Genomic DNA, 14390 nt, shown 5'->3' with positions numbered 1-14390 from the left:
GAATTAGGTTTAGAGAGTTTTTTGAAAAGTTCTCCATTCCAGCAGTCAAGCTGATTGCTCTTTTAAGAGTTGCGCAAATAAGGAACTATGTTAATTAAAGGAAAACGTTAGGATTTGCTGTGTTCCTGGGGAGAAGATGCTGAAGGAGCAGTTTCGTGGTCGGGACTTCCCTTTTAGGTTGTGTGCCTTGAGGGTGGAGTGATCTAAGTGAAGATGTCTTAAGTGCAATGAAGCTTTATTACTCAAAGGTTTTGAAGACTAATGTCCGTAGGATTTGTGCCCTTCTTATAACAGGCTCCTCAGTTTTCTTACTAGATAAAACCTGTAATTTAGATTTATACTGGTTATTATATCTTTAGGCTCTTAATAGTATTAAAGATGATTCCTGACTCTCCAGCGTTCTTTGATTTCTGGTGCTGTTGAGTCAAGCCATTTTAGCATGACAGTTGGTTGAAGAAGGGTGTGCCTTTTGTTTTTATTAAAAAAAAAAAAAAAAAAAAAAAGATTTTTAAGCTTTTAAAAGTCATAGCCTTATGTTTAGTTTTTAAAAATCTTCAAGTAATATATAAGTGTTCTCAGCTTCCACATAGTGTTTCCTTCTCAGCTTGTATTGCTGGGTTTCTGTGTGTATTTTTTTTTAACTTCCATTAAATACACTGCTTCTTTTTTTTTGTTGTTGTTGTATTGGCATATTGTAGAGTGTAATAGGTAGCCGGTTTTATTTGCACTGTGTTTAATTCTCAATGGGCTCTTGAATTTGCTGCTGTAGGAGATTGTCACTAGGCTTTCTGCTCCTTTTAGCAATGACGAGGGCCTCCTAGTTTGAGCAATGGCAGGATTGCTTCTGGCCTAGGTGATTGACTGGATTCCACTTTCACCATTACTCTAAGGACCCTCACTCGTCCGAGTTCTCTATGTATATACCATGATGAAGGAGGAAAAGGGATGGAGGGAGAGGATATCGGCTTGATTCCTGGCTCTATTATGTTTTGGGTTTCCCGATGAGTGAGACTTTGGAATATGATAAAACATAGATGCTTGCAAGCAGATAGTTCTTCTCTTTGTGTGGCCTGCAAAAAGCCTCCACATCCATCAGAATGAGGGTATATCTGTGGCTTGTGACTGTGCTCCCTGTAATCAAGTCCAGCTTTGGATATTACATCGTGAGTATACACTACCTGCATGAGGATGTGTCCTCAGCTCAGATAGGAGTGGTCTTTGAGCCTGCAGCAAACAATTAAGGACAATTTGGGTTATTGGAAAGGTCTGTTCTCCTGAGGTCTGCAGAAACACCACTGTGGATGGCACTTGCTAAGCTCCCCCTGTTCTGGAGAGAGATCCTTATGTGGGAAAGGAGGAGGAAACTATTTTTTTTTTTCCAACTAACTTTGATGGCAGTAATCTTTTAGTGACAAAAACATGAGTTTAGATATTTCTGCTGATTGGACAGAATACCTGAAATTGTACGCCTGGCTGCGTGCAGTGAAACCTTTAAATGGACAACCTATTTTTCTCACAGCAGCTAGTTTTAGAGTTTTCTATTTATGTTTGCAGTGCTGCAGCTTGACGTTAGGTACATATACCTGGAAATCTTGTTTTTATTTTGGCTTCATCGTTTTCTTGCTCTCTCTGGCTCGCCCCCTCAGTTCTGAGCTATACTAGTATGAGAGGTGTTCAGTACAATACACAGAGAAAATAGCTTTTTGTAACTGTAAGGCACAGTATATTGCTATGTAATGATGGGTCTGGTCTCATATTTGAATTGGATTATTTAGGGGGTAATCAAGACACAAAAAACAAAAACCCTCCTCGCCTGAGATGCTAATAGTTGTTTTGTCCTGATTTCCTTAGCAGACTTCACTGTAATTACTTATGTTCAGACAGCTTATAGTATAATTGCAGCTGGTTAAGTCCCATTTTAACTTCAAGGTTACCATTTACAGTGTAATATTGTAATGGAAGGAGAGATATCATAGAAGCTGGTTACAACCAAAGTGTATTTAAAAAAAAAAAAAAAAGAGAGAGAGAGAGAGAGAGAGGAGGAGGAGGCTTAAGAGCAAACCTACCCCCCAAAAAAACCAAAAACAACAAAAAGAAACCGCAAACCCAAACAACCCCAAACAAAGCCACCCTCCCGCACACCAGCCTGCCATTTTTGCTTTTAGCAGGTATGTTTTAAGCTTATTAGTTATGCTGTTTTTGCATTGTATGTTAGGTCTGTGAAATTAGACTGGAACTTCTGTAAGGAAATTTTGAGTGGGTGTTGGCAGAGGATGATTTACGTGTTAGATTGAAAGGTAGAAGCTATGTGAATATTTGGCTGAGCTGGCTGAGGGTCTGCAAGAGAGAATATACGTTAAACTGATCTAATTATTTTTTAAGGAACTGCAGTGTTAAAGAGCTATGGTAACTTAGGTTGTGGGACTAACTTTGCAAAGTGCTTTCTTGTACGGAAGGTGTTACTTTTGGGTTTAAGCTTTTTAAACTAGAAAAAGCAGGTTGATGGAACTGGGTATGTGTGCTAAAGTAGTATCATGCCCTGCCCAAAGAAGCTGATTGCTGCTTTTTGTTGTTTGTCTCCAGCTGACTTGAAAAAAAATAAGTTTTTAAAATTAGACTTGTAGCATATATGCAATTAGTGGGTGTGATGTGTGAGCAATTGTCTGCACCTGCTGTCAATAAAATAAACTAGAAAAGTCAAGAACAAGTTTAAATAAGCTGTCAGAAATGCCCAATTTACTATTTTATAACTAGATATTGAGCCCTGTAGATAAATCTACAAATATCTTTTTTGTTTTACATTTTAATACTTAACTAGGCATCACTTTTCAAGTCTTTCAGCATGTTCATCTTCAGGAGCTGTGTCTGGCTGATCTCGGACATCTGACATTCATGGTTCTGCCCTACCAAAGTTTAAATCAACCTGTGCTACAGTAAGAGGATATGGTGCCAGGAAGAAGTACGAGGAGCAAAAGCAGCAGTGCAGGAAGCGCCGTGGCAGCTCAGCCTGAAAAGCTGAGCTTAGTCGCATAGTCGCAGGATTCAGTGTTTTGGAGTAATTCCCATTGGTGTTGCAAAAGTAAGAATATTGCTGAACGAGGTTGTCTGGCACTTGCAAGCTTAAAACCCGGCAGTGTGTGCAGGGAATTTGAATGGATGCTGGTGCAGGTAGTTCTTTGCAGGTTCTTATTGGTTTTTGCCCTCCACATTAAACTTTCAGCAGTGTTTTTTAATGGGAATGAAACATGGAAGAAAGAGGCATACTTAAAACTTAGGTCTCCAGGCTTTACATGCTGAGTGCCAATGTTTTTGTCTTTATGTGCAATAGACGTCAGGTGAGAATATGTTACTTCCCTATGCCAATTTGACGGGTGTCTAATATTTTGTTAGTGGAACAGTTTCAGAGGGGAGTCCTTATTTGCACAGGGCTCAGGTGTTTCACCAGTTTGCATGAAAATCAGCTGAGATGTTTCAGGGTTTTCGAAGTTCAAGGTGGAGCCCTGAAGTAGTGTTATATTTCCGACCTATTCGTCACATTTGAAAATTTTGTGGGTTGAGGTTGTGCTTCTCTTCAGAAGACAGACAACTAGGTCCTTTCCATGGTGCGTGTTTAAAGTGATGGGCATTATTCTGTTGCACTTGCTAAAAAGTAGTGTGATGCTTTAAACGTGCATACTTTTGTCTAGAAGGGCTCAGTGATGAGCTCTGCATGATAACAGGTACCAAGAAGGTACCAATTAATGCTTCATCTTTTTGATTCATCACAGCAGAAGCAGCCAGAGAGCTTTCATTAGTGTCTATTACCTTGGTATAATTTAGTTTTCGGTTTCATACAAACATGAAAATTAGGAGGAGGGAAATTACTTGCAGCCACCTTCAGTGACGCTCGCGTGAGAAGGAAGAAGAGGACAAATTTCCTGACGTGAATCATTGCAGCTCTGTGATTGGTTCAACTTATGCTCATTCACGCCTTGCAGTCCTCTGTCAGGGTGCTGGCATGTGCTGGGGCTGAATTCTCCACTCAGTTTATCTGCAGGCTTTTGGAAGGAGCCTGGTTCAGTGTTTCGTCTGGTCTCCCCAAGTCCATGCATCTGTCCTGTGGTACTATTTCAGCAGTGTCATATTCTTAAGTAACTCCTAAATCAATTTTCAAAGCTGTCTTTGAGAGAGACCTCATCTGTATGGCTTCTGCAGAAAAGAGAAGCCCCATGTTGGTGCCTCCTGGCCTGCTTTAATAGCTGGAGTTGACTAGGTTGTCTGGTTGGTCAGACACATAAGCAAATACTGATTTTGTTTTAAATGGATGCTGCTTATAGGTACAGGGATGCTTCTAGCTAGCAGAGGGAAATCATACCAATTTTAACTCATACGATGGGCAGCCATACTAAAACGCACGTTAGCAGGCTCGTTCGTCACCAAGCTACTGTGTATGTCTGTGCTCGTTTCATTCAGCTTGATACATAAGCAATAAACTGAAGATCTTTGTGCTAACTTAGGCTGTTAAGGTTAGCGCAACGCAGGATTTTCTTCTTTTTCCCCCCTCTGTTAAAATTTTTCAATAGCAAATCCTACTTTCCTTCTCTAAAGAAATCTTTTCCTATGTCATTTTTGTTTCCCAGGTTCCAATTCTGTTTGTCAGCTTCTTTTGGGGGGGCTATAAACCCTCAGGTTTGTACCCTGAGTTTTAGTGGCTGTACAGAGCTTTTCTTTCACCTGATACTTTTGCTGATTTATCTGGGATGATAATAAAATAAGAACGGAAGAAGCTATAATGTCTTTCCCTTGTCCTGGAACAGGATCAGTAGGTTTTTCCTTACTGGGAAGCTTGAAGTCATCTTTCCTCCTAGCTTGTTCTTTTAAAGTAACCTCCCTTCATGCACTCTTTCTCTTATAGTATGTTTTCCAGGCTTTTAACTGTTCTTGCAGTTGCCTGTGAGCACTTTTCAGTCTGTTCTTGTGCTCCCTGTAGCACACACCCTGGCTGGCGTGAGCTGCAGGTAATGGTGAGGATAACGGGACAAGCTGGCCGTGTGGCTACAGGAATCGGCAGTGGCTCTTCTGCAGTGCCAGGGGTTTGCCATCTGGTCTCGGCTGCTGGTTATTACCTGCTTAGGTGCAGCAGAACTTTGCATTTGCCCCTCTAAGATGTCTTCTGTTTTTTTCCACATTGTTTTTCCTCATTTGTTAAGGTCATGTTCAAGTATAATCCAATTTTCTAATGTAATTGCAGTCCCTCCTGCTTCATTATCTACTAATTTAATGGCCTGTTCCTTCCATTTTTCAGATTATTAATAAAATATTTGCATGAGGCTTGCAAGTCCTGCAGGAACTTGCTTTGTTATCATACCTTTTTATGACAACTCATTTGAGTACTGAGCACAGCTTTTCTCTACTTCTGCACCCACATTTCAGCAGTTTCATTAAGACTGCTTTTCTAATTGCTTTGCAAGCAATGTTCTACTGACAGGCAGAAGCTTTATGGAGAAAATACAGCTTGTACTGCTCCTCTCCAAGTCTCTGTCCATGTAGTAAAAGAAACAGTCATGGAAATTTTCTTGGTACCCAAATTTCTAATATTACATTGGTAGTAAAATGTGTTTGGTTCAAGTGAATATTTTTCCCAGACTGGTTTGGAAAGCAGAGCTCCTTCTGTGTTTTCATCGCATACGTTGGCAGCTACTTGAAATTAATGGAAGCAATTGCTTTATGTTTCATTCTAAGTAGCTGGTGTTTAGGCAAGAGTGTGGTGCAGCAGAATATCATCCACTTGAGGGGCTGTTCCTTATTTGGATAATTTACAGTCTCACTTAAGGAGCTTAGGACTGTACTGACTTATTTTTAAAATTTTGTCATTTTGGAATGAGACCAATATTTTTGCAGAAATGTCACTCAGTGTAATTTCCTCTAACTCCTCATCCTCAAGATAACCCCCCCTCCCATTTTTTATCTAATGGCATTAGTTATGTTGTAATTAGTTTTTAAGATAATGGCATGTTATCATCCAAAATGTGATTTCTGATCCTGTGTAACTTGAGATTTTTTGTGGACCCATCAAATCTGGCCTTCTGTAGAAATACTGCAGGTACTTCAACGAATGTATCTCAAAATTAAATTGTTAGATATCACGATAGCATGCAACTGCTACTAGAATTCCAAAAGTAAAGACCTGCAAGCTTGCTTTCATGGAATTACAAGAAGATATATTAGTGCTTCTTTGACAGCTGTTCTATGTATTAATTGCATAAAGATAAGATTATCTATGTAATAATGTTTTGTGCCTGTGGGTAAGTAGTAGTCAAAACACAGTAAGGATCGTCAACAGGAGTTACCTATCTGCATGTCTTTGCTATCCATTTAAAAAGTAGCCAGCTTGGGGAAGTTAAAAATCAATGCTTCCATCTGAATTACTTTTGCTCACCTAACTCTGCAGTATGGTAAGAGATGAGGAGCTCAACAGCAACTGGTTTGGACCAGAACCTCTGTTTCAATTGCTGGGGTGAGGTGGGGGGAATTCTGTAGATCTGTGTGTTGCAAGGTCACTTGTTACTGCAAGGAGAACTCTACCACCTTCTAGCTCATAATTCCTTCCGTGCCTTTTCTGAAATGGATGTTCAAGCTACAAGTCGGAAGTAGATGATGGGTTTCAGAAAGCTCAGTCCAGGTTGTCTTGCTGTGCTTTCTTCCAGTGTACTTGGTCAGGAAGCTAGTGCAGTTAACTGCTTGTGGCCATAGCTCTGTCTGAGAGTGGTGGTGGTTCCTCAGTCTTTGCTCTGTGGTTTACGCTCAAGCTAGCATAACCACATTTTTTTTTAATAGCCTTTAGTATTATCTTTGACTTTAAATAAATACCCTGAAGTTAATTTTACAATGGACTGAATAATAGTTTGTGGTATCTTCTCTGCTACTAACACCAAAATGAGCTGACATCAAGCACTGAGCACAACCATCTTAATATTGTGAAAATTAGTTGTTAATGCTTTTTGAGTAATACTACACTTTATATGTGGAGAAAGTCGTCTTCTAAGAGATTCTTGAAGTTGTTATTTTTATTTAAATAAAGTTAAGTAGTGTTGAGGTACAACACTGGCATTATTTTACTGGACTTTTGCAGTCATTCTTTAGTGCTGCTTTTTAGTTGCAGAAGGTTTTATGAGCATTTGTTTTTCCTGACTTTGACAAACAATTGTTATGTATTTGGTCCCAAGATGATGTGTGTATGGGCTAAGGGAATAAATGATTTCTTAATGTGCTTTCCTGAAGAGAAGCTCATATTCTTGGCAGTAGTATTTTGTATTTAAAACAAACAAAAACCTTACCTATGAGGAAATCTCCATTTGTCAGACTACTAACCACGATTATCAAAATTCACATGTCATTGGGAATCCAAAATGAAGGCTTTTATGGCTGTTTCAGTCTTATCTGCCTTCTCTCCTTTGATGCCCCACTCCCTCCTCCCCAGCCCCCGTAGTCGTGCTAGACGTTCAGCTGCTGCACGTATTTGTCATATGGCCAATCCTTCAAATTTATCTTTCTCATATGGCCAAATAACTTCATCCCCGTGGCAATTTACTTGAATAAAGAGTCTGGCAAATGAAGTTGAGCCTGGGGATACAGTATGAAAATCAGTAGTTGCTTCAATGAGCAATTGCTCAGTGAAACAGTTATCAGCTAGAGGAAGAGGCATCCGGGCTTTCCTAAGTAGGTAATTCTGCAGAAGAAGGTTTCCATCTATGTAGACAAAATCCACAATATAGAGCGACTTTGATTAAAAATGCCCGAGAAATTTAAAATCTGTATCGGTTTCAGCAAAGGCTTTTTTTATTGTTATTGTTACTGCTGATGCAAGACACTGACCCTCGCGGTGTGCTGTGCATAAAAATGAGATTAACAAGCTTTTGGTTGATTCCTTCAACCTGGTTTTCCTCATTTGTGTTAGGTCTTGAGCCACGCTTGCTGAATTGCTAGTGCATGAAATTTATTTAGCTTTACATTGGTCAAAGCTCTATTGTCATCTGGAGCATTTTCAGTAGAAATTTGGCCTTATGTGCGTAACAGACTGTGTGTTTTTGTGTGTTGCACCATGAGCACTTCTCTGCCTTCTGGTAGCTACTGCGTGTGGTTCATAGAGCAATAATATTTTGTCTGTTTATGTGGAATTGTGTTTATGTCTGAAAATGAGTCTCTGTGAATTGATCTTGCGCTGGGAAACTGAGAATCATGTCTTGTAGTAATTTTTTAATCTAGAATTTTAGGGAGCGTGGGGGGAAGCCCAAATACTCAAATCCTCCCAAATCCCTTCCACACAATTTCAAGAATTTCTTCTTTTGAAATTTCCATGTTTCATAACAGCATTTTCCAGCTGTGCTTTTCTGGCTGTAAAGAGTTACGTAGGATATTCACTGGCACATCTTTTTCGTAATGACAAACATGGGATTGACGTTGCAAGTAAATATGGTTTAGCTGTCGATTACACATCTTGTGCTCTTGCATCTTTGTGCGGTGACAGGCCTATTAGGATGTCGCAGGAGCGATCATCCCATCCATCAGAGCTGCAGGCCAGCCTGCCAGTCGTCTTTATTTTGACGACCTCTTTAGGTATGTAGAGGAGTTGTGAAATTCCCTTAATAAAAAGCTGCCTGTGTCATAACACGGATGTGCCTAGAACAAAGCTAGCTATGTTGCTTGGGACTGCTCGCTGTGTTTTGGAGCTCACCCTTTAAATTAAGAAGGTAATTTCTTTCCTTTTGACGTCTTCAGCTTAGCTGGTACCTCGTGGCTCCATCATATATGCAAATCCTCATTAAAAATACAGTAGTGCTCTGGGAGACTTCTTGACTTCTAAGGTAAGGTGGTTAAGTGTTCAGACCTGCTCATCTGTCAAATCTTTCTTTCCTTCTGTCCCTGAAATGTGCTGTAAGCTCCAAAGGTGCGTTTTGCAGAAATCGCTAGTGCAGTGCTGTCTCCGATCGGGCTGTGTCAAATTAGCTGCCGTTGCATGGCTGTTCCTTTCCTGGCCTCCGGATGGGTCATGTCAGGGCTCATCAAGTCAAAGGCAGAGTTATTCTGTCATCTGCATTAAGAATCCTAGGACCATAGATATCTACAGGACAGTCACATAGCCTTGATTTCCTATGCTGGCAGAAATCCATATATTCTTCACTTACTATTTTTTTCTGCATAAGTGCTTGATATTGGGGAAGTGTTTTTTTTTTTTTTTTTTTTTTTTTTTTTAAATGCATCTCCTATGTAGTACCTGATACTACGATGTGCTCAAGATGAGGGCTCTTTAATGTTGTAGTAACACAAATTAGTAGGGTTGCATCTTGCTTTGATCTCAAATTTACATAAACAATTTCTTAAATAGGGGATGAGAGTGGATCTGCTGCTACAGTTTGAGATGTTCACTTCCCCCCCCCCCCCCCCCTCAATGCTTACATTGGCTGGAAATCTGGGGCATCCTTTCAAACACTTTATTTGGGGATTTACCAGATTTAAACTACTTAATCATGAAATACCTAAAGCCAAACAAAACAAAACAACCTCAAATGAGAACATGTGGATATGGATATATTATTTTGGATTTTTTTTTAAGTTCTCTTTTCTTATTTATGTGAATACTTTTTCAGTGATGGGAGAAGAGACACTAGGTGATGTTGATATGACATTTTCTTTCTTTAATAATTGAGCTGGAGAATGTTTGTAGTGTCTCTCTGACTGCAGACTTGAATATTTTTTTGACTGCTTGGGGCAGGGGGAGTAAGATGGGGGTGATGTTTCTGATAAAATTTTCTTTGTGATAGCTCCCTCTTTTTTCAATTCACTTGGGAACACACTGCAAAGTTTGAATGCATCTGACTCACTGATTGTCACTATGAAAAGAGTCAGATATCCACCAGGTGATGCTGAGCTATTGGCTTTCTTAGCACATAGCAGAAATCCAGAAGCTTAGTTTTTCTTGCCCTCTGAGTGAAGAATATAAAACAAAAATTGTGGCAGATGACATCAGGGGAGCAGAGCTATCAAGGACATCTCTTCTCCAGTAAATCCAGACTGATATGGCAATCAAAATTAGGCTATAGAAGCCTGGAGAGGGAGAGTCAGAAAAAATGTTAAGTAGGAGAAGGTGAGGCATCATATAAATGTTTTTTCTCTCTTTGGATATTTGTGTGGGAAAGATATTTGCCATGGTGCACTTGCAGCAGCATTTAAGTGCGAAAGTAAATGTTGAGCATTGTGAAGGAAGTGGAAAAACTACTGCATGTACCAGGTAAAGAGCATGCTCAGCTTTAGGGGAAAGCAGCCACTTTGATGGAATTAAATTTAATGTATGCTTGTTGACTGCACTACTGCTCTTCCAGCATGACAGGCCTTGGAAAAGTGGTGCAGTGTGTTAGTTTTTATTTCCAGTGTTAAATTTAAATTCTCCCATTGTACTGAATATAAGGCACAGCAGGGAAAGGCAAAGAATGGGTATGCAGGCTGGTTGCTTAATGTGGATTCATGTGGGAAGAGAGCTGTTGGATAGCTTTATCCTGTATTTGTTAAATCTAGTACACTTCTTAGAGCTGCTTCCTCAAAAATAAGTCTTTTTGATGTGTTAGTGACCTTGAAGTGTGTCTCAAATCATATCACTGCTCACATTTGTAGTCTGTCTCTCTCTATATATATATATTAATATTACAGTCATGGGTGTTTTTCTAATTCTCTGGTTAAGCTTTTTATTTTGCCTTGTCTGTAACTTCTTTATGCCTCTGAGGCCGGAGTATGAAGATGCAGCGGAGTCTGAAAGGCATCCTATTGATGAGAGAGGAATAGCAGCATGGTTCTTAAATATATTTGCACTCATAGTATTTTATAAATAGCCAAGTGAACTTTCAATACTCAAAAAAGGAAACGGGAAATGGCAATTATGCAGAACGTTCACTCTTCAATCACATATATAGTGCATTGCCATTGTTACTTAAAGCTTAATGTATGTCCCTGGAGGGCTATGCATTAAGTAATTAGTTTTATTTAATACTTTATTATGAAGCAGATGCAAGTAATTGACTAAGTTATTCTAGAAGAATAGGAATAATTATATGGCTAATAGAAATTTGGTTTCTGAGAGCTAAGGCTGGTTTCCTTTCAAAGGCTTATACGCTATTTTGATCTTTTTCTTTTCAAGTTCACCATTAATATTTATTTATCTCCCACTTATCTTGGCAGCCAAAACAGAATCCCATTTTTGACTAATGCTGAAAATCTGTAAATATGTGCTCTCTTAATTCTGTACAACAAGTGACAAGAAAGGTGGTAATCTCTTAATTGTTCCCTGTTTGATGCCTCATAGCCATTCATAATATGGTAAATAAAAAAAAAAGGAAGGAAAAAAATCTATTCTAATGTCTTATATTAATCATGAAATGCATATAAACGTTCTTGTGTACTGAGTGTAGGTGAACTGTTGAGTAATATTGGTGTGAAACCTACTGTGATGGTTGGGCAGGGGGACTGGTGGGTCCAAGGCAGTCTGGTGCTTCCCTGGAGGTCAGCAGCGATTGCGTGAAGGTCTGAGGGCACTGTCAGCCTGTATACACTGGCGTGCTACTTAGAGCGGCTCTGTGGACCTAAGACCTTCTCAGTCCCCTGCCAAGTGTTCAAATGTATCTGTTTCGATAGTGTAGTAGGTACTGAAGTAAGCATCGTTGGGATATTGGATTGAAACAAAGCTGAAAAGGATTCAAATTTTTTTAAAATACTTAAGTTTCATGTTAGTTAATGATATGAATCTTCCAGACCAAGATAAAACGTATAGGAGCTGATTGGAGAGCATGAGGTGAGGGGCCCGCGGGCTGTTCTGGTTTAGCAGCTAAGATATGGATGCTTTCACCTCCAGCAGAGGAGTATAAATCCAGCCCAAAGACTTGGGCAAGCCAAGTTCACTAATGCTGGTCCAGGCTCAGTTGTACCAGAGACCCTGCATGCAATTTGGTCCTTATCTGATGTCAGTCATGAGCATCAGCATGGTGCCTGTGATGCCCTGGAGCCTGGAGATAAGTTATCCCTATTCTGTCCGTGGGTTGTACTCCAAGTCGCTGATGGGACAGCAGAAAGGGAACGTACAGTGTATCTGCAGGTCCTCTTCTAGCTCCTTGTGTTCAGCCCACTGCCCAAGTACTAGGTACTCTTCATCTCCCTAAAACAAAAGATTGGGGATTGGAATTTGGATCAAGGCTTGATTTTGCTCTGTTTACCTAGTTTTCCAAAACAGGTCTTTATTTTGCCCTGCTAGCAAGTGGTACAATGTTCTTTAATAGTTTAATACATCACTACAGAGGTACCACCATGTAGTTTTTCTGTCTAACATGTGTGTAGTATTTTCCCCTAACTGTTATTTGTGAATATAGAAGTACCATTTTCATAACATTACATGTGTCCTGTAAGAACTGGGCTTCTCTTGAGGAAAAGCTAAGGCATCTAGGAAAGCTATTTTACTTCTAACACATGGTGTTTCTGTTGCATGCAGCTGTCCCATGTTAGCATTTTTTGAGATGCTTTCTCACCATTACACAAAAAAATACCAAATACTTGGTATTAAAACCAAGTACATATAACATATAACATGAGAATTAATATTTGTAATGCAATTTGGATTTTTCCACATTATTTGTCTGAAAATATTTGGTTTAGCTTTTCTTAGTAATTCCTATGCTAGAGCATAGGAGCTAATCTTTTATTCAGTGTTTTATGCATGCATGGAAAAAGCTTAGCGCTTTTCTTTTTCCCCAAGCGAAGCCTTTTTCTGTTTTGTGTTTTGTACCTTTTCTCTCTTATAATGAGTTACTTTGTGTGACAGGTGGGAGATTCAAGAAAGAGATAGTAGTGGATGGACAAAGCTATCTGCTGCTGATTAGAGATGAAGGGGGCCCTCCAGAGGCACAGGTGAGCATTGCACATGGAGCTTTACTAGGCTAAAAACACCCTTTCTGTTTTATTTTTAATATATCTGAACCTTCCTTTTAAGAAAACTTGCTTCGTTCTACACTTTCCATGGTCCTGTTCTTCTCCTGGGTGATTATACATATGTTTCGCTCAGGTGAGAAATGTTCTGTTTAGAAAATGCTTGAAGTTGCAATTGCAATGCAAAATAAGTAGTAAAGATGTAAGGCTGTCTTGTAGTAAATGCCTAATTTCAGGGCCAGAAGATGCTTCCAGTGACAAGAAAATTGCATGTTGCAGACTTAGTTCTGTTTAGTTAGGATATCAAAATCTTTCAACTGTGATTCTGTGAAACAGTGGATAAATGCAGAGTGACATGCGCACTCGCGTACAAATCTGTGTTCCTTTTTTTGGATTGCTTTCCCTTCTTCCCTCCTGTGGCATCTTGAGACTCGACTTCCCAAGCTGCAGCTCAGCCCCACTGCCTCCTTCGGTTGCTGAAGTGGGGCCTGGGGAGCGTGTAGTGCCACTTTGGCTCATCGGAGGCAGCTCCTCTACTGTACGCAAGATTTGCCTCAGAGAAGATGCTCGTGCTTTTCTTTTGTGTTTTTTCAACTCTGTTACCCTATTTCGGTGATACAAAGTGAAGCATTTGCCTGTGCGATCCTCAGATCGCTGAAGAGCCTGCCAACCTGCCTGCCGGCAGCGTCCTCATCCTCACTCATCCATTTTGTTTGCCCTCAACCTTCTCTTACCTGGACGTTGTTGGCAAGGGCTTGCACGTGCATGCTCTGCCACTGGCTTTGCCTTGCTCCGCCGTTGGGCAGTGGGGCAGCTTTCGAAAACCTCACAGTGCTGCTGAACAGCTGAGCGGGAGAGGCGCCAGCAGGAGCAGCTTGTGCCTCGGGGCTCCACTCTCGCTCATTAGCTGCAGGAGGCTTCGAGCCTGGGAGAAGGTGGTGGGACAAAGCAGAGGAGAAAAAGAGGTAGAGGAAGCGGAGACCCAGATCGACATCCTGGAAGGAAGGAAAAACCAAAACAAGAGCTTAGTGTCTCTTGACACATCTGCAGCCATGCGAGGCAGGAGCCTCAATGAACTGTACTGTTTTTGGCTTTGAATAATTTGGCTGAGGTACACGACGTTTTCCAGGCCTCAGTGCTTATAGAATATTCATTGGGGAGGAAAAAAACCCCAAAGACTGAAGGTATATACATAAATCTAAATGTTTTTGTTCTTAAAGAATTGGGTTTTCTTGCAGAACTCACTTGAACTAACTGCAAACACCAAATTTGTTGCCTTTGCATTCTAGATAAATTTGAGGTTTTTAATTACCTCCAGTTACTGTTACTGAATTTGTTCCTCAGCAGATAAGGAGCATGGGAAGGCTTGCGGGTTTTTCAGCTAATGCTATTTCACTTTTCTGAAGAGATATTTCACATTTAAGTTCTCTTCAGATTTGCTTGGTCTA

The 14390-nt window shown here is 40.1% G+C and overlaps 1 protein-coding gene across 5 annotated transcripts in view; it reads left to right on the top strand.

The window, feature by feature from the left end:
• Nucleotides 1–14390, top strand: part of AGAP1 (ArfGAP with GTPase domain, ankyrin repeat and PH domain 1) — a 375973-nt gene that overhangs the window by 136056 nt on the left and 225527 nt on the right. For 4 of the 5 annotated variants that reach the window (XM_062578166.1, XM_062578164.1, XM_062578163.1 and 1 more), the window contains exon 4: nt 12839–12924. The exons of the other annotated variant lie outside the window; for it this stretch is intronic. In XM_062578166.1, coding sequence (XP_062434150.1) covers nt 12839–12924 — 86 coding nt within the window. The remainder of the gene's footprint in view (nt 1–12838; nt 12925–14390) is intronic. 5 annotated transcript variants of the gene reach the window in all.

The sequence above is a fragment of the Rhea pennata genome, chromosome 6 (assembly GCF_028389875.1).
Source record: "Rhea pennata isolate bPtePen1 chromosome 6, bPtePen1.pri, whole genome shotgun sequence".
Taxonomy (NCBI): Eukaryota; Metazoa; Chordata; class Aves; order Rheiformes; family Rheidae; genus Rhea; species Rhea pennata.
The sequence above is the reverse complement of the archived record's forward strand: the minus strand, read 5'-3'. Positions and strand labels throughout refer to the sequence as shown.